At 35.8% G+C, this 27,585-nt stretch overlaps 1 protein-coding gene across 1 annotated transcript; it reads left to right on the forward strand.

The window, feature by feature from the left end:
* Positions 1 to 1,950: 1,950 nt before the first annotated feature.
* Positions 1,951 to 26,277, forward strand: LOC101735803 (uncharacterized). The gene is made up of 3 exons (XM_004929585.5): positions 1,951 to 2,497; positions 4,278 to 4,299; positions 23,390 to 26,277. Exons 1-3 carry the CDS (start codon positions 2,336 to 2,338, stop codon positions 23,521 to 23,523), a joined length of 318 nt encoding a protein of 105 aa, XP_004929642.1. The 5' UTR covers positions 1,951 to 2,335; the 3' UTR covers positions 23,524 to 26,277.
* The last annotated feature ends 1,308 nt before the right edge of the window (positions 26,278 to 27,585 follow it).

The raw sequence follows: 27,585 nt of genomic DNA on the forward strand, positions 1-27,585 counted from the left end.
TATCTTCCTTTACTACAGTATTTTATTAGTTTATCTAGACGTGTCTGTGGGTAGTCACAAAGTCAATGTGAAATAATATTATGTTTACACTGTCGGGTAAGCAATTGAAAGACAATAACTTATTTTAAGATTCATACAATATTGTTATCAGATAAAATTGTTAACAGTCATTCCTAACTACTTGTGAAAACTTTGTATAAATATTACTCAATTCTATCATGAGACATATCAAATGCGCACAACATGTATTTAAACGCAGTAGGTACAGCATATCTCTTCTTGTAGACGACTTTTGCTTCAACTGGTGCTAAATAGAGAAACCATAATATTATGACTCAAATTTACTATTGGTAAGTATATATCTATAAGTAGCTGAGTTTTATAAATGATACTTCGTTCTTTACAGCCCTATAAAAAATACGCAGTTGCTCTCTGCTAACATAGAATAATGACCTTAGACAGTAAAAGAGTCATTAGAAAGGACATTAAACTTTGTTTAAACCATTATCTAAACTAAATTGAACACCGATACAGACGGGAGCCGTTCTCGTTGCTTATTTAGACTTCCAACTTGTGGTAAAAATGTGGTAATAATTTATGTGAAAAACATTATCGCCATATTTACGTTTTAAAATGACGGAAGTCCTCGTGTTTTAGCCTAAAGAATAACGCCCGCTGTATCGAGCAAAGCGACTAGTGTTCAAATCCCACAGGAAGGTACCGAAGTGCTCCCAAACAATTTTCATGATGAACCAGCAAAATGATTTCCGTAATTACTGTTAAAGACCATATTGTAAACGCACACAGGTGGTGGTAGGACCTCTTGTGAGTCCGCAGGGGTAAGTATGTACCACCACCCTGCCTATTTCTGCCGTGAAGCCGTAATGCGTTTCGGTTTGAAGGGTGGGGCAGCCGTTGTAACTATACTTGAGACCTTAGCACTTTATATCTCAAGGTGGGTGGCGTATTTACGTTGTAGATGTCTATGGGCTCCAGTAACCACTTAACACCAGGTGGGCTGTGAGCTCGTCCACCCATCTAAGCAAAAAAAAAATAAAAAAATAATATCACCATCCCGTCCATTTTTATACAATACAATTGTGATTAAGATTATGTCTTAATATGGAGGGTGATATTTAGGTTGTCCCGATATTTATTTAGCACAAGGTACGCTAAATGAGCTCGTCTATCTATTTACGGAAAAAAATTAAAGTATGAGTGTCTATAGTTACTTTATACAAGATGACCCGTGATCATAGCAAAAACGAAAACCGACTTTAAGAAGAAAAAAAATGATAATAACATCAATCTATACAAAGTAATATAAATATGCTTTATTGAGGATATCAAAAACTATTTAATTGGTTAGATCTTGATAATTTCAATGGGAACATTATTTCATTTAAAAAATAATTATCAAAATAGATTTACCTAGACAGCAGTTCTTCGAATCAATAATCCATTTGAGAACCTCCTCCTGTTTTGAAGACTGTTAAAAATATGAGAATTACAGTATCCGTAGGTGGGTAATATGACCACGAGTTAACTAAAACACCCGCTTCATATTACTATGATTAGGGTCATTACTCAAACGGTCCTTAAATTATCTTAGACTTACGTTTCCCGTAGTTAAAACGTTAGATGACCCAAAAATATGATCTCAACCTCAATCGAGTTGCAATTTCTGTTACAATATTTGCTTAGAAGAAAACCGAGTTACTTTTCGATTTATTTAAGAGTTCTAAGATAGTGAGATGGTACATAACAATATCAATATAGCAAAAAAATAAATAGAAAATATATTTTGTCACACTTTAAGGATAAACTAAAGAGAGAGAGAGAGAGAGAGAGAGTGACATCTGTTTTCGTAGGTCCTTCAATACAACTTTCTGTTTACTAATTACGACGCTAAAACCTTGTTAGTGCTAATAAATTATTCACAATACACTCTCAATAGTTCTAGAGATCGCTCGTGCATTATGATCACAGTGTGCAAAGCATAGGACATGCAGTGAGTACGTCGGCGCATGACCGAGCATCCGTCAGCTAGCCCGGCAGCCAGTGCCATCACACAGTACCTCCGTCGCTGTCAACGCAGGCACACGCTTCCCAGCCCAAACGAGATCCCCTCTAACAGACTAACAAGCAATAATGACCGACACCACCCCTAAGCCTAAATCCAGGGCCCGCGAAAATAATTGAGCGAATACACACGGGTTATGGATCAAAATAATAATTCCAAAAATAAATATACAGTGTGATCATTTTGGGTTTGGGTGGCGGAACATTATTTGATAGTGATTTGTCAGGTTTGAGTAAAGAAAAAATTATAAAAATGAGACAAGACAGCGATGATACCGCCCTCGCAGAACGCGTCCGGGGGTTCAAGAGTGACCCGGAAAAGGTGCGCGAAGCAACAGAATTTGTTGATCAACTCATTCAACAAGCGAAGAAAGAGGCAGAGCTTAAACAAAAAGAGAAAGACAGAAGTAAATTCGTAAGTATCAATGTATATTACTCCTGAATAGAAATAAACGGAATTGATAGGGCGGTAAGTGTTAAAAGGGGTGCATCAAGATTGCGAAAATTTGGCTTCTTCAATTAGCAGAGCTATCAATCATGAAACATCAATTTTAAAATAAGTAAAAAAAAACTTGAAATTTGCATGGCCCTCACTGCATTTCTCGAAAAATAATTTTATAAATATTTTTATTATTTCTCTAAAAATGGCGATTTGTAATTTAGGTAAGTACGTGTATACGCATTGGAATGAACAAATTTTTTTACAAAAATAATTTATATCCAATGATTTATCTTTAGTATCTCTGTGAAGTGTCATCTTAACAACAGTATGAGTGGAGCGTTTAGATATTGATGTTCATGTGATTATAGTGAGCAATCAGCTTATATTATCTGATAAAAATGACGAACTACGCTACATTTATATCAAAATGCAATAGGTGTTTGATCGATAGCTAGCTGGGTCAATACACTAGTCTTTAGTAGGGAACATGAACGTAGGTAGTTAGTCTCACAGTTACCTGCAAGCTTTAGTTGCTATAATAGTGGCACTTAATATATCTATGTATATAATAAAATACTAGCATAAATTGTTTCATTTTTTTTATTTATTGCTTAGATGGGTGGACGAGCTCATCGCCCACCTGGTATTAACTGGTTACTGGACTCTATAGACATTTACAACGTAAATGCCGCCACCCACCTTGAGATATGAGTTCTAAGGTCTCAGTATAGATACAACGGCTGCCCCACCCTTCAAATCGAAGCGCATTACTGCTTCACGACAGAAATAGGCGTTTCACTTGGAAACGACCTAGTTCATAGTGGATGCGCATTAAATAGCCTAAATAAATACTTTGAAGTCGTCGTGGCCTAAAGGATAAGACGTCCGGTGCATTCGTATCTTGCAATGTAATGGTGTTCGAATCCCGCAGGCGGGTACCAATTTTTCTAATAAAATACGAACTTAACAAATGTTCACGATTGACTTCCACGGTGAAGGAATAACGTCGTGTAATAAAAATCAAACCCGCAAAATTATAATATGTGTAATTGCTTGTGGTAGGACTTCTTGTGAGTCCGTACGGGTAGGTACCACCGCCCCGCCTATTTCTGCCATGAAGCAGTAATGCGTTTCGGTTTGGAGGGGGGGGCAGCCGTTGTAACTATACTGAGAACTTAGAACTTATATCTCAAGGTGGGTGGTGCATGTACATTGTAGATGTCTATGGGCTCCGGTAACCACTTAACACCAGGTGGGCTGTGAGCTCGTTCACCCACCAAAGCAAAAAATAAAAATACTTGGTACCGAAATTTAAGTTTTCTGTCAATTTACTTACGTACCTATCTATAATATCTAGATGTGTCTAAAATAGCACGCATCTATTTTAGTGAAACTATGAGTGGTTTTTTTTAAGTTTCAAAGATAAATATTTAGAAGTCTCGTTTTTGCAAATTTATGATTGTGTTTATGACTTTGTTCTGTGGATTTACTTTTACAGTCTCTCCTAAATTTGGTGTATGATATAATCAAATGTAACTAATCTACACACTGTATAATAAATAAATAAATAAAGGTTTTTGATTTTTATCAATTGATTAAATCGGGCCACTGTCTACAGTCTACAAGAAAATAGCGAAATTTTATGTTGGGCTGGTATCATTTTGAATTGCGTGCTTCAACTATTTTGGGTTTATCTGTAAATTTAATTTTATTTGAGTGCTTTCGCTTATGTACCATTTTTTTATTGTTACAGGACGCACAAGACCAAGGCAGTGGTAAGTAAACAATATTTTATTAATAAACCATCCAATACTGACCAGCATTAAAGTCATAGTGCTCCCTTCATGGAAATTCTCCATTGTATGTACATTGCCTTATCACAAGCATCCTCGACTATTTTAAAATGTGCCTGAAAATTTCATTTCATCAAAACCAAAGTCGTGGGAAGTATGATTAGGTAATCTCGCATCATTTACCAGTTTGACAGTTGAAGTCGTCGTGGCCTAAACGATAAGACGTTCGGTGCAATCGTATCTTGCCATGCAACGGTGTTCGAATCCCGCAGGCGGGTACCAATTTTTCTAGTGAAATATGTACTTAACAAATGTTCACGATTGACTTCCACGGTGAAGGAATAGCATCGTGTTCTAAAAATCAAACCCGCCAAAATTATAATTTGCGTAATTGCTGGTGGTAGGACCTCTTCTGAGTGCGCGCGTGTGGGTACCATCACCCTGCCTATTTCTGCCGTAATGCGTTTCGGTTTGAAGGGCGGGGCAGCCGTTGTAACCATATTTAAAACTTATATCTCAAGGTGGGAGGCGGTATTTACGTTGTAGATGTCTATGGGCTCCAGTAACCACTTAACACTAGGTGGGGATCGTCCACCAGGAGGGGATCGGGGACCGTCCACACATGTAAGCAAAAAAAAATTTGACAGTGGATAGTTACTACAAATTTCTACCTTTAATTAAAAATCATTAGTTAACATATTGTATAACATATAAGCCACACCCTCACTAGGATCCGATGACTTGAATTTGTGATTAATATTATTTCACTACGCCTAAAAACATTATACAATTATTCATATAAATCTCATAACAATCGTGTCCCAGCAAGAATGGAAATACTGAGGTAATCATCGCAAAAACTAAAATAGTTGCTATAAAAGATAATGATGTTCCATTAGATTTAATATTATTCATCTGACAGAAAATGAAGCACTGAACATTTAGTAGAATGAGTATCAGTCTCATTATAAATTCAGATAGCAGTTGCTTACGGTCGAGCGTTAAGGACATTGTATTTTCATTGTTTCATTGAGAATAACAAAAAAAATAATGAAATAATGTGATGAGTTATTCAAGATACGACGCAGATACGTAACAAAAAAAGAAAAAAGAATTGCAAGCAAACAATTTTGTTTAATGAATTTTAAATTCAATATGCTCCGGAGAATTGAAGTCGTCGTGGCCTAAAGGATAAGACGTACGGTGCATTCATATCGAGCGATGCAACGGTGATCGAATCCTGCAGGCAAGTACCAATTTTTTTAAAGAAATACGTACTTAACAAATGTTCACGATTGACTTCCACGGTGAAGCAATAGCATCGTGTAATAAAAATCTAACCTGCAAAATTATAATTTGTGTAATTACTGGTGGTAGGACGTCTTGTGAGTCCGCACGGGTAGGTACCACCACTCTGCCTGTTTCAGCTATGAAACAGTAATGCGTTGCGGTTTTAAGAATGAGTTAATTGTAAAATACCATTGAAGTTTGGACCTCGTGTTTCAAGACCCGCGTGGGTTCATGTTGTGATGTCTACGGCCTCTGCTAGGCTTCTTCCATCGATTAAATAGTGTACCAATTCAAGGCGAAATCATTTAATGTAAAATAGTGATAAGAACCCGTCAAACAATTGTGTGTGATTACTGATTACACAAAAAACCGGAGATAGGCGCGAAATTTTCAAATAAGCATTATTTTTGCCCACACGTATTTCAATTACGTAGAAACGAATTGTCGCTTAGGAAGCATTTCATCTCCGTTCACAATTGTTTCCTTTTCATATAGTTCGCCACAGGAGCGCCTACTGTATTTTATTTTTTGCGTTTTTCCTTTTACCTCTAACTTTGTGTATCAAATTACGCTGTACTATTTTTCGTGGTATCAGGCACCTATATTATTAGTAAAATATTGTTTCACTTATTTCAAATAGACTGGCCCCACAAATAGGGTACATGACGATCACTAGCACTCTGTCAAAAGTGAAATGATAAGAAGAAATTGCAAGATTTTCATAACTAAAACATATGCGCATAAATATAATAACATAGTATATAGCTTATATAGCGAAATATCATTTAATCAAAACTCGGCAACACAAAATTTAATTGGGTGAGTGGGTTAGTTAATATTGTCGTTAGCTATGTTGTCATCAGATTTTGACTACATACATACAAGCCTTATAATAAGCATACATTTGCTGACTACCTACTGTTTGATTTCTTACGTGGTAGAAACAGTATGTTTTACTTTTTTTTTTAATAATGTGTTTATAGCAGTGAGATTACCAAATCTAGTTATTGGTAGTTCAATTTTTAACAATTAATATTTTCATTAATTTACAATCGATTTTCATGTCCATAAAACTTAACTTTATATCAAACCAAGGTTACATCATATTTAGAAGATATTCTTGATGTTTATTTCTAACGTGATTTTAAAGTAAAATTGGTATCGCTTTTATCTCTGACGTCTGTCCCTAACGGACGCTTCTGAGAACCCGAAATAATTTGTAGAGGTCAAATGAAAATACTCACAACTTAAATGAAATTTATTTTCCTGTAACCTGAATTGATATTTTATATCAGCCCCTTTCTTTTTGTCTTTACGATCTTTATCCACTTCCCCAAATACCTATTTTTTTTTATTGCCCTTATAGGCAGACGAGTATACGGCCCACCTGGTGGTGAGTGGTTACCGTCGCCCATGGACTTCAGCAATGCCAGGGGCAGAGCCAAGCCGCCGCCTACCTTAGTAAGAACATAGCAACAAAGGAAAATAACAACATACATACATACGATTGCAATAGTTTACCATTACGAGCAAATTTTGTGGACCTCTCTACAATGATTGACAAAAGGTCAATCTCGAAAATATCATGGCCAGGACGCTGTTTGAACTAGTCCTAGGATATAGTATAGCACACTTGGTTATCTTTTCTTCGTGATTGCTTACATTCTCAGCAGCACAGGCATTGATTAAGTGTGTCTCCACTTGGTACACTGATGTATAACATCTGAAACTATAATAGTTGCTATGATTTTACGAGCATATGTCAGCGCGCGTTTCTAGAATTTGCTTGGAGCCATTATGGTTCCAAATGAGTGAAAATCCTTTTTGCCACTTAGTTCTTGTAAAAATGTGCATATGTTCTTATGAGATATTTTGCTATTCAGGTATTCTGGCATTCGATAGTCCAATTATTTGTCCATCATAAGGATAGTCTTCCTAGTCTCTATTCACTGTAAAAAAAGGGTTTAAACTCAATAAACAACCAGCAGGTAAAGGCAGGTTGTCCTTTAGGCCTACAACGGTACTGACTATTTGAAGATTCGATTTTGTTGTGATATACTTATTACGAAGTTTCCACGACAATTCCTGCGACATCCATCAAGGCTTTCTCGGTAAATACGTTTCGTAAATGAGAAAATAACATTTTCTTTATGTTCGTATCTGAAAATGGTTTTGTGTTTTTTTTCTTCTTTGATATGTATTTTTTTATGTATTGACAGAGTCTGAAGATGTTTTTCTTACATTTATACACTAATTTTTGCCCGCGACGAATAGTTTACAAATAATGCTTTATTTTATAACAAATTTGGTTAGCATAAAAAAAGTTATAGTGGGCCAACCTTAACATTGCTGTCGCAGACTTTTTTTTAGATATTTTATAGGGGAACAACTGTTCCCCTATAAAGTTTCTCTAAATTAATGTATTACAGAATTCTGTAATAGCGAATCTGTTTTAGCGAAACTTTAACCGTTTCTGTAGCGCACGCAGCGGAAGCTCACAAAAGGTAAAAATAACCCCGATTTTGAAACATTCTTTATTGGTGCTCCGCTTGCATTGGTCTTAGCGTGATGTTATATAGCCTTTCTCGATAAATGGGCTATCTAACACTGAAATAATTTTTCAAATCAGACCAGTAGTTCCTGAGATTAGCGCATTCAAACAAACAAACTCTTCAGCTTTATAATATTAGTATAGATTATAATTATCATATAGAACTCAGATTATTCGTTCGAGTTACGCATGTCCTGTAATAAAAGTTGATCGGAAGGTAAAATGCAATGAAAGGAAATGTCGAAGTCGTCGTGGCTAAAGGATAAAACGCTCAGTGCAATCATATTAAGCGATGCAACGGTGCTCGAATCCCGCAAGCGGGTACCAATTAGTCTAATGACATACGTACTTAACAAATGTTCATGATTGACTTTCACGGTGAAGGGATTTCATGGTGTAGTAAAAATCAAACCCGTAAATTTGCGTAATTACTGGTGGTAGGGCCTCTTGTGAGTCCGCACAATCATCCTGCCTATTTCTGCCGTGAAGCAGTAATGCGTTTCGGTTTGAAGGGTGGGGCAGCCGTTGTAATTATACTGAGCCCTTAGAACTTATATCTCAAGGTCGGTGGCGCATTTACGTTGTAGATGTCTATGGGCTCCGGTAACCACTTACCTCCAGGTGGGTCGTGAGCTCGTCCACCCAATTAAGCAATAAAAAAAATTTTATGTACACTTACGGTATCGGTAGTTTCCTCCAAACAGTTTGAGAACGCATTGTTTTTTACTCAAATAAATACTCATGAAATGTGGAATCGCGGTAAAAGCCTGATATTAATAATAGTTTGCATAATATAGATGGACGCAATAGTTTAAAACAATAGACTTCTCTGACTAATACATAAAAAAAAATACTCAACCCTTTTATTAAACTCTTATAAAATAATTGGTATTCTCTCGGGAAATCAATACTTTACTGTTTCGCAGTAAACAAAATATCATAACAAGAATTCAAATGCAACTAACTTGTAATCAATTTACAAGCGCGATTTAATAAAGCATCTATAATTTCATTTAAGAATTTGAACGGTAAATATAAATATAATAATAATAAAAACTATACTCACATAACTGTTTTATAAAAAAAAAAAATGTAGTGAAAGTTGAATAAAATAAAAATAAATAAATAACATATTGACTTTTTTTTATTTTTTTTTATTGCTTAGATGTGTGGACGAGCTCACAGCCCACCTGGTGTTAAGTGGTTACTGGAGCCCATAGACATCTACAACGTAAATGCGCCACACACCTTGAGATATAGTTCTAAGGTCTCAGTATAGTCACAACGGCTGCCCCACCCTTCAAACCGAAACGCATTACTGCTTCACGGCAGAAATAGGCGGGGCGGTGGTACCTACCCGTGCGGACTCACAAGAGGTCCTACCACCAGTAATTACGCAAATTATAATTTTGCGGGTTTGATTTTTATTGCACGATGTTATTCCTTCACCGTGGAAGTCAATCGTGAACATTTGTTGAGTACGTATTTCATTAGAAAAATTGGTACCCGCCAGCGAGATTCGAACACCAGTGCATCCCTCGATACGAATGCACCGGACGTCTTATCCTTTAGGCCACGACGACTTCAACTACAACTTTAATTGTCATTATATATTATTATTTTCGACGCTTTGATATTTTACGATTTACGTGGTCACGATCTGAGTCTGTGAGCAGTAAAGTATTTGAAACGTCGAAAAAAATATCAAATAAGTATTTCTAAGTGTCCTTTCCAAACGAGTGTTCTACCACGAATAGCTTACGATTCAAATGCGACACAATTCTTGTGTAATATCGTGATAACAATTTGTGTTACGTGTGGATACCGTTTTTTATTCTTATATATAATGAAAGCGGCATTAGCTCCATAATCGTGCTCGATAAAGGTCAACAATCGCTGACGTCCCAAATGACATTTCGGGAGACCAATCACTGCTCTATTATTCGTTCGAACATTTTAAAATTAACCGCGCGTCCCGCAGTAGTCGAAATTCGACTACAATTAATTGGAATTGTATAATAAGTTTGTACACTATTATGATTGTATTTTATACTTCTATAATCACAAATTTTGGGCTACACTATAAAAAATATTAATAAAGACAAACAATATTTAAGCTATTCTCAATTTGACCACAAACGTCAAGAACACAAGTTTGACAATAAATAGTATGCATGCGTGTGTGCGTCAAATACATGGTATGTAGTGTGTGTAATGTGTTCTTTATTGATATATAGATTTTAATCTACGTAATTGATACGTCTATTTGTACCGTAAATAATTAATGCAGTCCATACAATGAAACCTATGTGCTGTTCAACAGTTGAACAAATCCCTTTTTCCATTTAGATTTACGTTATCTCGGCACTCACACCCCTCTCTAACATATCCTCTTTCACACAGTCCGTGCAAAAGTTCTTAGGATGTCCCTCTTCAAATTACCGTCCTACCGGGCCTACCGGGCCTACCGGGCCTACCGGGCCTAGGGCGGCCAGATTTAGGGGCGGCCCCAATCGTGTCAAAAAACTTATTAAAACGTATGACGGGCGGACTGCATTCATCATCATCATCATCAGCCTTTATCTGCCCACTGCTGGACATAGGCCTTCCCCAATGCCTTCCACATAATGCGGTCCTCCGCCTTCCGCATATGACTGGACTGCATTGCATGGTGCAATCTATGCCGCATCCTTAAATACTCTATTATTAGCTATTATTATTATTATTTATTATACTAAACTTATGGTTACTTTTACCGACACTTCCCACCTGCACTTGTAACAACCATATTCTTGCGAAATAAAACTATTTTTTTTTCCTAAATTTCTAAATCTATTTAGATAAAAGTTGGCAATAAAGTAATTTCAATATGTAGTCTTTACGGTGGATGCTGAGAAAGGAGCTGCTGATGGCTTGGGGCCTAGGGCGGCCGAGACTGCAAATCTGCCACTGCACCCAGGGTCTTTTTAGCCACATGATCATCGTCTCTACGCATAAAATACGCAAACCATGATAACCCTTCAGACTTTATTTTCCTTGTCACTAGGGCCACTTTGACTCTCTGTTATATACTCATTTTAATCATTTTTGCTATCTTACACTTCCATCTCAACATCGCATTTCTGCAGCACGCATTATACTTTAATTATACCGCTTTCGTAACCCAGCACTCTGTTCCATACAGCAGTTGAACACGCCACATAGTAGGTCTTTAATTGTGACATTGAAAATTTTATATGCAAACGTAAGGCATATTAAAAATACGCTCCGCTATTATGTTCATAGGTAAAGACTGGTACATAATATTGATTTACAAGGCAGACGAGACGAAGTACATAGTTGGATATAACCCTTTGTGTTTTGGGTTGGAGGAATTCAAGACCCTCCAAATGCCAAGTCTGTTTGATAAAGAACCCTTCCTTTTGTCTTTGTTTGAATTGGGGTTCTTAGAACTTTTGGACGAATGCTTTTATTATCGGTTAGATGTTAAACATTTATTTATTAAAGGCAATTATAGTAGGCAACAAACAGTTTTCAATTGATATTTATGATATACTAGCTTTTGCCCGCGACTTCGTCCGCGTGGAATAGTTCACAAATAATAATTTTAGAATAAATTTAAGTTAGCATAAAAACGTTATAGTGAGCCAACCTCAACATATAGACTTAAGCTGTAGCGGACTTTTTTAGATCTTTTAAAAGGGAACAATTCAGTCATACATTATTTTAGCGAAACTTTAACCGTTTTTGCAGCGCACGCAGCGGAAGCTCTCAAAAGGGAAAAAAAAACGATTTTGAAACATTCTTTATTGGTACTCCGCTTGTATTGGTCTTAGTGTGATGTTATATAGCCTTAGCCTTCCTCGATAGATGGGCTATCTAACATTGAAATAATTTTTCAAATCGGACCAGTAGTTCCTGAGATTAGCGTGTGCAAACAAACAAACTCTTCAGCTTTATAATTTTAGCATAGATGACATTATAGCTTCGTCATGAAAGTGTAATCAAACGTCACAGAGTCAATAAGAGTTCGATATTTAAAAGGTAACAAAAAAAAATTTCGAGCGATTTGTGATACTTTTTTTACGTGATTGTAAGTAAGCATTTTCAGATTATTATTTTTTTTATTGCCCTTGTAGGCAGACGTCTGAAGGGTAGGGCAGCCGTTGTAACTATACTGAGATCTTAGAACTTATATCTCAAGGTGGGTGACGCATTTACGTTGTAGATGTCTATGGGCTCCAGTAACCACTTAACACCAGGTGGGCTGTGAGCTCGTTCGCCCATCTAAGCAATAAAAATAAAATAAAACAAAAAAAACCGAGCATACGGCCCACCTGATGGTGAGTGGTTACCGTCGCCCATGGACTTCAGCAATGCAAGAGAAACAAAATATCCGGCCACCCTGGTTCTGATTTGTCATCCGTGAGCCACGTCTTTGTGGAAAGCCCTCCGAAGATTTCATGAAAGGAGCAATGACCTGTCAACAAATCCATCTTTAAAATCAGTTATACATTTCGGTTCATAGTACATACTTATGAACGCACACACAATCCTGAACACTTAAATTTTCCTGGTGTCAACTGCGCACCGCAAATAATGCATTCTCAATTCCTCGTTCTTTAGAAATCGATAGATTACTATAATGATCTGTCAATCAAATACAAATGACGCTTAGTAAATATTTACACTGAACGATGGTTTACGTAAGCCATTGTTTAGAAATGTTTGTAGTCTGTGATTTGTGGCGTAAATAAACGTTGCCGAGAAAAAATCGTTAAGACGAAAAAACCTGAAAATACTTTTGATCTTTGCGCAGTCGTGTGATGTATTATCCCCGAAAACTGCATGCTAATATTGAATGGAATTTTATAATTTTAATCACTACAGTAACATTGTAATGTATGAAAAAAATTCATTCATGTTATAAACATCAAAGATGATTGTATAAAAATACCTAATTAAATATTGTACATTAATGCATTATGAATCCAGAATAGTTAAACAATATTTTTATTTATGATTATATTATGTAGTCTTCGGAAATCTGTAAAAAAACTATCATACCGATATGCCTATATACCTACTTAGAGTTAATGATAGTATGCGTATAATAGTTAATAATAATGTTATAACATATATTGTTGTTTTACTGATTTTAAAAATATATGTTCAACCGTATGTTATATACAAGTTATATAGTATTAGGACAGGTTATAACTTATTTATCTATCCATAGGTTCAGACCACTAAAAGCATCGTTTAGATAAAGCTAAACAATTTTAAGCACGGACTATCTTACCACCCTGTATAAAGTACCTCAAGATAAGAAGGTCGTAGCTTCAATAGAATTGTGTAAATGCCGTCTCACTTTTCAAGCCGGAATAACTCTTATCTGTCTCGCTATAGAGGTGGGAAGCCAATACGTTTTTGAACCCGTTTGAACTCATACTAATTATTCCCTTCCATCAGTAAAGACGAAAAATATGTGTGGTGTCGTGGGACACCGGATAGGAACGAAGTTCCTTATTATAAAAATATTCATTTTGAGTTCTATTCGAGGTATAAATAAAATAATTATTCAGGTATACATTTTTTATTATGATTTTTTTTATTGATAAAAATAAAAATAAAAACTACTTCACAAAGTTATCAACTTTATTTTATTCACAATGATTTATAAAAAATATATAATAATAATATACAAAGAAACAGCTATTTATATGAATAATAATAATAACCGTCATCACGTAGACTATACATTAGACACTGTATAACCATCATACTAAGACTATACATAAATAATAAAAATCTTACGTTACGGACGTTTTTTCCCGGTTAGGGTACCCCTCCGCATGGTCCCTTTAAGGAACTTCGATCCAAAAAAAAATCTCTACATTTTATATCCAAATGGTATATGTAGTTTCTTCTTCTTCTTCGTAACGTTTCCTTTTCCCTAGCGTAAAATCTGTAAAACATTTGAACAAGTAGTTTAAAAAGTAAAGAAAAACACGCCTACAAAACCTAAATCGTTTAAATTTCATATTTTATTTTGCATGTTCATTACTGGTTATAAAATTATTGCATGGTCGTCAGCCCTTCATGAGTGAGCATGTTAAATCAGACATCTTGCAATCATTGAAAATGACGTACAGAAATTTCGTTACACTCAAACAAGCTTACATATTATTATGAAGCTATTTAATAAAAAAGTGTTTAAAAGAAAAAAAAAGACAAGTACCAACATAAAGAAAATAAAATTTAGTAGAAGTAATTAAATTATGAGCAGTCGCATTAGGTTGTCTATTGTGAACAATATAATTAATGCTCTGACAATTCAGTTAGCGACGAGTTTTAATTAGCTGAACTAATTATTTTAAATGACACGCTATTTAGAGCTACTCTCCGTAGCCCCAGCTCAGTAGGTATATATTAAAAGAAGTACTATTTATATACTGTGAATTTCTTAATTTATGTAATATTTTGCATAGTACACCAAAATATCTTTATCCTTTTGCAGAATTTCACTAAACACAATAAAACCAATATTATTTTATTTTAATTTTATTATATTTTATTTTATTTATTGGGTACCAACATGTTATACATCAGCACAGAACATTACAGGTAACATATACATTGATCTCACACTAAATGCTAACACAATTACAGGTACCGACTGCATGCATTGGTAAAAAAAGCGGTTCACTGTATAATACTAGAGAAAAAAAAACTATATATAACATTACATGGATATTTAAAATTACAGATATTTAACATACATTACATACAGATTTAATACCAAATACGCTATTACATACCTGAAAAGGCTCATTGAGAAAGGTTGTAGACGTCTCATCTAAAACTGTCAAATGCCAACAAAGACGTCCAGAGAATACTTGCTATGCAAATTGTTTGATTCCCCAACTAGTCTCTTGAAAGGCGATTATAGAGCAATAAAACGGACCAAGGGCTCACCCAGAGTTAGGAGGCTACTGGAGTCCTTATACATCACAATATGAGATCACATCCTTCTTGAAACATCGCGTTGAATTCTTAATTGCATAGTATCATCGTTTGATGAGTATACCGCTATCCTGATTACACAGGAGTCAGTCACCGTCGTCGCCCTAGACACGTCCTTACGGATCCATTAAATCCAATAATCCTTGCATACCCCTTTAGCTCCAACACTAGGAGCAGGCTTAGGGACCGCGGTAGCCGTACCCGTCGAACTCGGCAAAGAGTTCACATGCGATCTAACCTAAACATCAACCTGCTGAGTTTCTCGCCGGATCTTCTCAGCGGGTCGCCATTCCGATCCGGCCGTAGATTCATTCGCGAAGCAGCTACTCTTGAGTTGTTAGGTTTCCCTTGGAGGCGCTCGGGTTAGCTGTTAGCAAATCCCACTCCTCCTGGCTGAGCCCTTGCTCGCCCACCTGTCCTTGTGTAACTGAAAAGGCCTTCGGGCCACCAGTAATCACACAATAATAAAAAATAGCATACCGCGCGGCTTATCGTTTAAGCCACGTCGTTTTCGGATACCACGATTGTACCTATTACTGACCCAATTATGCGTTTCGGTTGCATCTTAGGATAGCCGTTTTACATTAAAATGGATAGATAGGCGGCATTCTCGTTCCTATGACCATGTACTCAAGGGCTACTTTGCAGTAATCACTTAGATCCAGTTGGACCGTGAGCATAAAATTATAATAGTGGGGTTTTTCATTTAAAAGAGACGAAAGTAAATAGAGAAACTCGTTTTTTTTTTCGTAAATGATACGTATTAAGAATAGATAAATGATAAACATTAAATTATTTACCACTTTTTATTCTTATGCAGTATAAGCAGTTCTTTCATTCAGCAGAAAATATATTTGTGCTTCTAGATTCTTCGTTGTCGGAATAATATTATCGCTTGATGATGGCATTATTTGCATATTTTATCGTTTTACGAGATAACGATCTTTATTCATGACTTTTAGAGTTAGGAGTTGAGTTTATAAGCGCTCGAGGCGACGAGTATAATCGTTCTAGAAATTTCTATCGGGCATCATTTATTTTTCTTTGGAAGACTTTTTGTTCTTGACGTGAAAGTTAGGTATAATAATCTCGAATATAAGATTTGATACAACCGTTCCTGCAGTAATATTATTAACAAAGATCCAAAAAATACAACATAATTTGTATATGTAAAATTTTGATATTTTTATTCAAGCATTTCCTTAATAAATACGTGGCATTAATTATAATTTGTGTTCATCCAAGCTGTATATAAACTGTCTCTGTGTCAGATTTCACCCAAATCTGTTCAGCAATTTTTGCATGATTAACAAAAGGGCAATTATACCTACAAATTTTCACATTTCTAAAATTAGTTTAAGTTGACAGATTGATCTGTATGTTGACAGGTTCGATATATAACACTCTTCTTCAGCCCGTATCCACCCAAAGCTGAGTGTAGGTCTCTTCGAATGCACCCAATTCTCTTCGGTCTATTGCCTTTCGCATTCAACCTCTACCAACCACTTTGACCAGGTCATCGGTTCACCTTGTTGGCTGTCTGTCCATGTTACGACGTCTAATACGCGGTCTCCAGTCCAGTATTTTTGTATCCCACCGATTATCAGTGCGAGACATATGTGGTCGGCCCACTACCACTTTTTCCGAGCAATCACACATAACACAAATCAATGTTCAATTATTTCGGCCAAAATAAATTGTATAGATCCGCAGATAATACACACATTCACATTAATCTCGTATATCACATACTAATATAATACATAGCGCTGTGTTGTGCCTAGTGTATGTCTTAAAATTAATACGTGTTGTAATTATTAGATTTGATTTAGTAATTTACAACGAGAATCAATAATATCTCAGGTAGATAGTGATCGAATGAATAATCAATGATTAAATTTAATCAAGATCTCTCATAAATACATTTCAGATATTGGTTCTCTCGGTTATCTCTTCTAAAGACTTGAATCAAAATAAGCCGCTTAAAGCCCTAGCGGATCGTAAATCAATATAATTCCCTCGTTACTGGCACACCCCTCGCTAGATTAGAATTCCGTGACAAAATAGAACTGAGGCAACGGATTACATGTCGTAAACGTTGATAGTATAAAGGAGTGTGGTTCTCGCAGCACGCGACCCTATTAATTCAGTCGACTGAAGCCAATATCGTTGCCGCAGGCTACTCTGCAATATTGACTGCAAAATGGAAAGCAGATTAACCTTATGATAGCTATGAAATAAAAATGTAAAGTTATGTAAAGAAAATCCTTTTTTTTATCTTTTTTTTTTATTGCTTAGGTGGATGGACGAGCTCACAGCCCACCTGGTGTTAAGTGGTCACTGGAGCCCATAGACATCCACAACGTAAATGCGCCACCCACCTTGAGATATAAGTTCTAAGGTCTCAGTGTGGTTACAACGGCTGCCCCACCCTTCAAACCGAAACGCATTACTGCTTCACGGCAGAAATAAGCAGGGCGGTGGTACCCACCCGCGCGGACTCACAAGAGGTCCTACCACCAGTAAAATTATTATTATTATTATTTATAACTATTTAGTTTTTAAAGAGGATTTTTCTTCAATGTCATTTAGTGTCATGGAGTGAAGTCTGTCATTCAGTAAAAAGAGAGTTGAGCTTTATAGTCTGTTAAGACTGCTTACTGTTTAATTTTTAATATTAATTTTAAAAGAGATTATTAAGGGCTTTCAATATTGTTTTCTTATTATATCACAGAAAATACAATTAAGTCTTTTATTGTTTATTCATTCTGAAGCACCTCATATCATTATAGGCATGTATGAAATGAGGGTAGAGCATCTTGTGACCTCACGCGGATGTGTACCACCAACCTGCCTGTTTCTGCATCGTTTGGGATTGAAGACCAGGGTAGATGTTGTACTGCGACTTAGGGTTCCTTTCAAGCTGGATGGTATCAAGATGATTTGAGCATCACAAAATCTATCAGTAGTTTATGAGTATCCACTGATCTAGAGAAATAAGGGAAGACTGTTGTAAACGCATTATACAAAACGTTGTGTGACTGATTTTGGTGATCTTTATCTCGAGAAATTTATACAGTATACCACTCAGTATCACTAATAAACACTCTTCTTTTAAATTAAGAATATGAAAACATTAAAATGTTTAAATTAAGTACTTGCAAATATTATGCTACAATTTTTTTGTTTTGAGTTCGGACACGCTCAATCACGATAGCTTTGTTTCAAACGAGATACCTTTTTGGTATTTAATTCGTTTTGTACTGGAGCAACTTAGAAAGTTCAGTAAGTAACATTAATGTGCTCGCTCTCCCCTATCAGCTCGAAAGTGAAACGACCCCTCTTATTGAGAAATCAATAAATACCAACGCACCCTGCCTTAAAGAATTTGGTAACGTAGTTAAATATGAAAAGTTTAGAAAACATTTTAGCTGTGGAAAAGAAGTACTGAAAGGTTGAATGAAAACGAAAGTAGACTTCAACAAAAGAAATTGTATAACTGCAAATGCACTAAAAATGAGATTTTCATCAAAACAGTCGAAGTCAATTAATTTTGCATTATTAAGAGTAATTCAAGTACTGGTCAGATATCTTTAAACATAAAAATGAATTGCTGTTCGTTAGTCTCGCTAAAACTCGAGAACGGCTGGACCGATTTGTCTAATTTTGGTCTTGAATTATTTGTGGAAGTCCAGAAAGGGTTTAAAAGGTAGATAAATATGAAAATGCTCGAAATTAAATAAAAATAACAATTTTGTTTTCCCTTTGAAGTGTCCACCGTTGGACTGATTCCTTCTGTTTGTTTTAAGCTTATTTTATACAAAAGTTTGGGACTTTTATTTATTGATTGAGGCACTACAAAGTCTGCCGGGTCAGCTAGTTCATGAAAAAATAATAGGACCACACGAGAAGAACTAGTATTATAATAAAAAGAATCAACAAAACCATTGCACCTGAATGAAATCTGACATAAAAACAAATACAGTCACATTGATAACCTCGTCCTGTCTTGAAGTCAATTAAAAAAAGAAAATTGATTTGAACACCTTGATAGTTAAAGCCTATTTCTGTCTGTCGGGTAGCAATTATACCACTCCAACAGAGACTTCGAATAATGACAAAAAGACAAAGAGACATTTATTTAAGTTAAAAGCCTTCTTGACTCTGGTATCTGCGTTCGTTAGTGTGATCTGTGTACAACTACAATGCTGTTTTCTGCAATGGGCTTATTCTTATTTTTATTTCAAATTTGATTTTATTTTATTTCAATTTATTTATTTCAATCAAATTTCAATATTTTATTTCAAATTTTCACTACCATTTGGGAAACGCTTACTTACCCTAGCTAGATTTTATTTTGCACAAATATCTTTTCGCACTATGTTTCACCAGCATAATATACTAACCATACTTTAGATCGCGTGAGCGGAGGCCTATGCCGGCAGTGCGTTGAAGTCGTCGTGGCCTAACAGATAAGACGTCCGGTGCATTCGTGTTGAGCGATGTACCGGTGTTCGAATCTCAGGCGGGTACCAATTTTTCTAATGAAATACGTACTCAACAAATGTTCACGATTGATTTCCACGGTGAAGGAATAACATCGTGTAATAAAAATGATACCCGCAAAATTATAATTTGCGTAATTACTGGTGGTAGGACCTCTTGTGAGTCCGCGCGGGTGGGTATCACCACCCTGCCTATTTCTGCCGTGAAGCAATAATGTGTTTCGGTTTGAAGGGTGGGGCAGCCGTTGTAACTTACTGGAGACCTTAGAACTTATATCTCAAGATGGGTGGCGCATTTACGTTGTGGATGTCTATGGGCTCCAGTAACCACTTAGCATCAGGTGGGCTGTGAGCTCGTCCATCCATCTAAGCAATAAAAAAAAACCTATATTTTGTTTTGCACAAATAGCTTTTCGCACAATGTTTCACCAGCATATATTAACCATACTTTATATCGCGTGAGCGGAGGCCTGTGATCGCAGTGCGTTGAATTTCATTAAAAATCGCTTCATTGGTTTAGGCGTGAAAATGTAACAGACATAGTTATTTTTGTATTCATAATATTAGTGTACGACAACAACTTGATAGCATACCGATTTTTTAATAGTGTGGTATTTAATAAAAATACCCATCTAGGTAAATGATTTCAGGGCTCGCCTATTATAAAGTGGTTACCGGAGTCAATAGACGTCACAACGTAAATGCCATCACCCACCTTGGGACCGGAGGTGGAAGTTTTAATTGTTTTGTAAACTGTCTCCCACATAACTGTTTCGCGGCAGAAATAAACAGCATGGTGATACACACTATGTACAGTTACAGTTACAGTGCGCCACTGTTAGAATGATTATACACTTTAAAATATATAAAAAATACACGAGTGAACTAACAAGTGACCTAATAAAATAAATACCATTCATAAACCATTAAAGAGATAATAATAAACCAAAAAATATATTCCTCATTCCATGTGAGGTGCGTGAAGACTGGTAACTGTTGTTAATATTTAATGTTTATCACTTCTAAAGTGATTCTTGTAAGCTGTACTATATATAGCATGGTCTTTTTGGGCTATATCTTTTTTGAAAGCGTTAATAGTCATGTATTACAGGTAAATGTCATCGTAGATGCATGTCGAATGTGAATTTAGGTCAACGAAATTTTTAAAACAAGCTCCCAGTATTTTTTATCAGTTTTCATCCGAGATAAAAAAAAAATATTGCTAGATAGGTGGACGAGCTCACAGCCCACTTGGTGTTAAGTGGTTACTGGAGCCCGTAGACATCTACGACGTAAATGCGCCACCCGCCTTGAGATATAAGTTCTAAGGTCTCAGTACAGTTACAACGGCTGCCCCACCCTTCAAACCAAAATGCATTAACTGCTTCACGGCAGAAATAGGCAGGATAATATTTTGTGAGAAGCGATTATGAGCATTCCTGTATCTTGTGACGTCAATGAATTAGTCTGAGACTGTAGATCTAGAGTATAATTGACTGTACTTAGGTATGTTCATATTCCGTAAAGGCAACGGAGTACGCATGACAAAGTCGCGCTACAAAGGGGCTACGGACTCATTAAAATTGGCACGAAACGCTACCTACGTAATATGTGATGGTGTAAAGCATGGGAGTTACGTATGTAAAACATTATAATATTGTGGGAACGCACGCGATATTTTCAAGTCACTAAAAGCGTGTTTTATAGTAATTCGAAAAGTTCATTGATTATAAAAACAAAACAAGTCTTTGTTTGAAATCTTAAAACATGAATCTATTATGTGATTGAATTACATATTGATTTTATTACCAATTCCCAATGGTGAGTGATTACCGTCGCTTGTGGGCATCAGCTTTGCCATAACATAAAATTGCTGCCTAGCGATAACAATAAAAATATAGTTTAAGTATTTCTGTAGCTCTGAAATTTCTAAATAAGTATTTTCACGTTACAATTTTAATGTACATTATTTTATTAGAAGCTTTTCAGAATTTACCTGTTATTGGTGGGCCAGCTCACGGCCCACTTGGTGTTAAATGGTTACGGAAGCCCATAGACATCGACAACGAAATGCCGCTACTCACCTCGAGATATAAGTTCTAAGGTCTCAGTATAGTTACAACGGCTACCCCACCCTTCGAACCGAAACGCATTACTGCTTCACGGCGGAAATAGGCGGGGTGGTGGTACCTACCCGCGCGGACTCCCAAGAGGTCCTACCACCAGTGAGTTATAGCTATTATACTATACCTAACGGTTGTCCCATCCTTCAGACCTCAATGCATTATGTACTGCTTCACAGCAGAATTATTCGGATATAAGTTACGTTTTCTACTCGTGCGGGTACTCACAAGACCAGTAATCACGCAAATTATAATTTTGCAGGTTTGATTTTTATTACGTTATGTCAATTGTGAGCATGTGTGTGTTATGTACTTATTTCATAAGAAAAATTGGTACCTACCTGCAGAAATCGAACACCGTCCCATCACTTTATAAGAATGCACTGAGCGTCTTATTCTTTAAGCTACGACGACTTCAGCATCTTAGGACCTAGTTCTAGAATATCTTATATAGTACCTACTAATCTGATTTATGGAACGCGATGGATACTAATTGAAAGTTCGATCTCATGTTTGCATGTATGATTGACAGCGTTCACGCGACATCTACTATGTATGGCCTTCGTTAGGCATTTAAAACCAGTTGACCCGTTAAGCTTATTCACACACATAAATAATAAATAAAAATAAATAAACTTTTCAAAGACATTCGTAGGTCAAGTTATAGATTTAGTTGTATGATCACAAAGGTCATTCAATGTTGTCAAACTGTCGTGATCATAAACACAAAGTGTTATTCTAGTATGTTAACGTCGTGTTACGTTTAAGTATGAATAAATATTGATTAAATAAATATGTCATATCGTAAGTGACATGCAAAACTATAATGCGTGGTTGATGCACTATAAATAATATAATAAATAACAAAATGATAAACTGAATATAATAACAATAAAAATTTGGATCAAGTCACACGCTGTCAACTTTCATCCAAAAATAACACAAAAGTACATAGCGATCTTAAAGCGTAGATCCATTCCATTCAAATATGAGCTAACTTTTACGCTATCGAGTACGTTAAAAAACTCGCACTAAGCCACTGAAGTATGAAACTTAGGTCTATGCTTTTTTTTATTTTATTTTTATTGCCTATATATGTGGACGAGCTCACAGCCCACCTGGTGTTAAGTGGTTACTGGAACCCATAGACATCTACAACGTAAATGCGCCACACACCTTGAGATATAAGTTCTAAGGTCTCAGTATAGTTACAATGGCTGCCCCACCCTTCAAACCGAAACGCATTACTGTTTCACGGCAGAAATAGGCGGGGCGGTGGTACCTACCCGTGCGGACTCACAAGAGGTCCTACCACCAGTAATTACGCAAATTATAATTTTGCGGGTTTGATTTTTATTACACGATGTTATTCCTTCACCGTGGAAGTCAATCGTGAACAATTGTTAAGTACGTATTTCATTAGAAAAATAGGTACTCGCCTGCGGGATTCGAACACCGTTGCATCGCTATATACGAATGCGCCGGACGTCTTATCCTTTAGGCCACGACGACTTCAATGCACTAAGCATACTGGTTCTTGTCACTTCTTTTAATTGTAATTGACCGATTTGTTACAGGTAATCTGAAGCGTCGTTTGGGGCGTGCACGCGGCTTCGTCCTGCGTATGTTCGATGCACTGTGCAATTGCACACAGACAGCTGCGGCCGCGGCGCGTACCACCGCCCGCAACAATCCATTCACCAAACGCTAACTCAATCATTCATTAAAGCGTAGAATCGCATATCAAACCTATTTGATGGCACGTTTCAGATTGTGTTGACTTTTGAGGTTATATTCAAGAAAATCAAGAAATTAATTTGAAATGTTTTTTTTGGTTTTATTTATTTATTATAGTAATTGTAATATGTATGTATGTATGTAATGTAATGTGTAATAGTTGTGTTTACACAGCACCTTAAGATCGCAATGTTCTGCTGTCCAAGGAAATTTTATTGGGTGTACTAATGACATAGGTAATGGTAATCTTGAATCTTGTGGCTCTAACAAATACCTAGTTATTTTGGTTTTTCTTGAATCTTGTGGCTCTAACAAATACCTAGTTATTTTGGTTTTTTGCAATCTTAAAGTTTAAGCAATTATTTTAAGTCCGTTTTCTTTTCTTGATAATTGACATTCTGTATTTGAGTTCATTAAGGGCTGGGCAAACGTTGTCGACAATATAAATTATTTGTAAATGTAGGTACTTTCACTAGGTACCTTACAATTTCTTTGGACGACAGCATTTATAATTTAATTTCTTGGGCTTGGTTTATTATCTTAATGTCTCTTCAAGTTAGTTACAATTATTTGGTCAAGTAAAATTTGTTATTATTATTTTAATGTTGAATATTCTGATTTACTGGAATACAAAAAATCTAATAATTTATTTCAAAATATTAAGGTTACCTACATAGATTTGATTGATTTTTCGAAGTTGAATTTATAGTATATCCACATATCCAGCATTCCTCTATACCTGACCAGAATATTGTACTCCATATATTAGAAATGTATTGTATGATTATAAAAAAAATTATTGATGTTGTGAATTTTTTATAATGTGAAACCAAAGACCTGTAGAAATCCACTGTAGCGCTAGAGTAAATGTATTTTCAACATTTTACTACGTATTTAAATGCATAGGTAACTAATCAATTTCATCTTTCATCTCATAAGGTCACAAATTTCGTCTTCCCTGTAGTGCAATAACGATGATCTTCATAAGCGACGTGACATATCGAATGTCCTGACTTGAATGGTCCACAAATTACTATCATATTTACACTAGGTACTTGATGTTGAAGTTAGTTACGAAATATGCACGAAGGCTTTAGGTGTTTTATTGCAGTTGCCTTGATTTTTTTTTCTGGAAGAACTCAACGTATTAAAGGCGTGGTTACCTACTATGAGTATTATCTGTGACCGAAGTGGCGATTTGACATTTCGACTCCTCCTCGCGTCGTTTTCCTCATTACTGAGGGTCGAGACTCCCCCGCTGCATCAGTTTCTCCCATACGACTTCCCTCCATCTGCCGCGATCCTTTGCTTCATGAAGGGCATTATGGAAATTGATGCTCAGAGAAGCTCGTACTTGGTCCGACCATCTCGTGGGACTGCGACTGCGACATTTCGACTATTGAGAATTTATTTTTATCTATATCTGAAAAATCCTTTGCCATGACCAGTCAAACTTTATGTCAAATTTACCAGTGGAGACCATTTTCAAAAATAAATTCATAGATTATGTAGGAAAGCACGCCTAAAGTAAAGTAAACACACAGTTTATGATATTCATCGTTAATTAGAGTCCCTATGGTGTTACATGGTGTCTTTTAATCGGTGTGATGACGCTTATAGTGTTAAGGATGTCTAATATTTTTAGTTTTTCATTATATTTAACAACTATTTTCCAAGCGTACAACGTAATAATTTTATATAACTAAATTAAGAAGTATTTATGAGCATTTTGTTTTTATTTAAATAAAAGGAATTGTATTTTGATTTATTAAGATTATAGCCGAAGTGGCCACCAATAAGTAAATTAAGCACTTTCAATATTTCATTTAGTTTTAAGCGCCTTCAAAGATAAAAGAAAGTTTTCAATTCAGTGTTTCTATATCCAAAAACGATGAATCAATAAACAATACTTTCACATTTCTTACTAATTACGTTTAGTAATTGAACGAACTTTAAATATATTAAAGCTTAAATTGGTAACAATATTAACGACTAATAGTCCAACGCATAAATTTTATTTTATAATTATTATCGTAGTTAAATGCTAATCTCCGATAGAATTATATAATTGAATGTTCTAAAATCTAAAGCATTTTAGTTACGTGATATGATAGGTGGTGGCCCGTTCTCTTTTTTTGTTACGCTGTTGAGGTTTTGCGCAAATATGTAATGAATAAGTACGTTCATGAGTTTTAACTACCTACTTTATAATATACCTAATTAGTTTCGGAATTTCGTAAAAAAATATCGTGAAAAAATGTATTGAGTACTTTCGTTGCTGAATAGATTTACTACTCTTTTTCATATTTTAAGTAATATGAAAAAGAGTAGTAAATCTCGAATAGTTCAGGTTAATGATGTATTAATTGTGTGTACCGATGTTAATATAAATTTGTAATTTTTATTTAAAACTATTTTTACAGAAGAAATTTATTTTGGAAAAAATAATATAAATGAATTTTTTCAGCAGTAGATTTTAGATAAAAAACAGAACGAAGACAGGTGAAAAACTATATTGGAAAAATTTTTGAAAATATATCATATTATATGTATATATATATCAAAAAATATATTTGTTGGTAGGTACTTGTAGTTGTATGTGTATTAAAATAAAATAAAATATTTAAATTACTTATAAATGTTCAATGTGATATCCTGCCTGTAACCTTACTTCCGGTGTGATTCTACTGAGTATTTCTTCTAAATAATAAAGTCGTTTTGTAAACTTTTCCTTTTGTTTTATGTACCCAAATTATATTCTTACTAACTAGTAAGTACTATTCTGATTGACCTTCGACAATTTCGTCTTAAAAAACCTTCCGTGTGATTCCAAGCAGATTGCAGACTAAGCGCGCAAAAAATATACACTATTAAACAGGTAACGCGACGTTGCTGGCTTGTTTGTTGAATTCATATTTGCTATTTGCTAGTTTGAAATTTAAATTTTGGACCGTCGTGGCCTAAATGATAAGATGCCCGGTGCATTCGTGTAATAAAAAACAAAACCGCATCAATTATTATTTGCATGAGTAGGCGTCCTGTGAGCACGCACGGGTATGGGTCAGGGCTCTGCATATTTCTGTGTGCTAAGTGTGAGTTTTTTAACGTTCTCCATACCGTAAAATTTAACTCACATTTGTATGGAGTTGGAATGTTTGCCGCTAGAGGTGCTGTTCCAACTGCATACAAATTTTAGTTAACTTTTACGCTACCTATTGTGAACGTTAAAAAACTAGCATTAAGCACACTGCTGTGAAGCAGTAATGCGTTTCGGTTTCAAGGGTTGGGCAGCCATTTTACTGCAAAACAGAGGCTAAGTCATGTCTTAAGGTGGATGGCGGCATTTACATTGTTGATGTCTATAAGCTACACTTGACAGCAGGTGCGACGTGAACTCGTCCACCCATGGAAGCAATAAAAAAATATTTGACGGTAACTAGAGTAAGATAAAAATAGTATTAACTTTTAGGAACTAGACCGAGCATTCTCCCCATGCTAGTTAGGCAATGATAGTCAATAGTTGGAACGCTTCGTGCTCGGTTGTGTTACTCGGTCTCAAATGCCGTACACTCAAACGGAAGACATTTATTTCAAAAATAGCACAGACAATAATTTCAATAGTAACCATACAGAAAGACTTATAATTTATATGTATGTATTAATCAGGTCTAGAATGAGCACTTCCGTTTAGAATGATGTCAATTCAACACGCACCCATTACAGTCTATAGCATAGATTATACACTTAATATATTTGAGTCTATAGGTAACCAAGACGTGGGACGATTAGGCTGCCTGTCAACCGGAGCGGAGCGAGGCAGTGGAGCGGAGAAGCGGAGAAATATTAACCAATAAGAGTGCACAAAATCTCCTCTTTAGTGGACAGGGGGTTGCGAACTTGTTTAAAAATTCATACAAAACCGATAAGCGGAGCGGGATAGCGGAGCGAGGCAGCGGAGCGGGGAAGCGAGTGCGAGCCACCACCCTGCCTATTTCTGCCGTGAATCAATAATGCGTTTCGGTTTGAAGGGTGGGGC

The sequence above is a fragment of the Bombyx mori genome, chromosome 21 (assembly GCF_030269925.1).
Source record: "Bombyx mori chromosome 21, ASM3026992v2".
Classification (NCBI taxonomy): domain Eukaryota; kingdom Metazoa; phylum Arthropoda; class Insecta; order Lepidoptera; family Bombycidae; genus Bombyx; species Bombyx mori.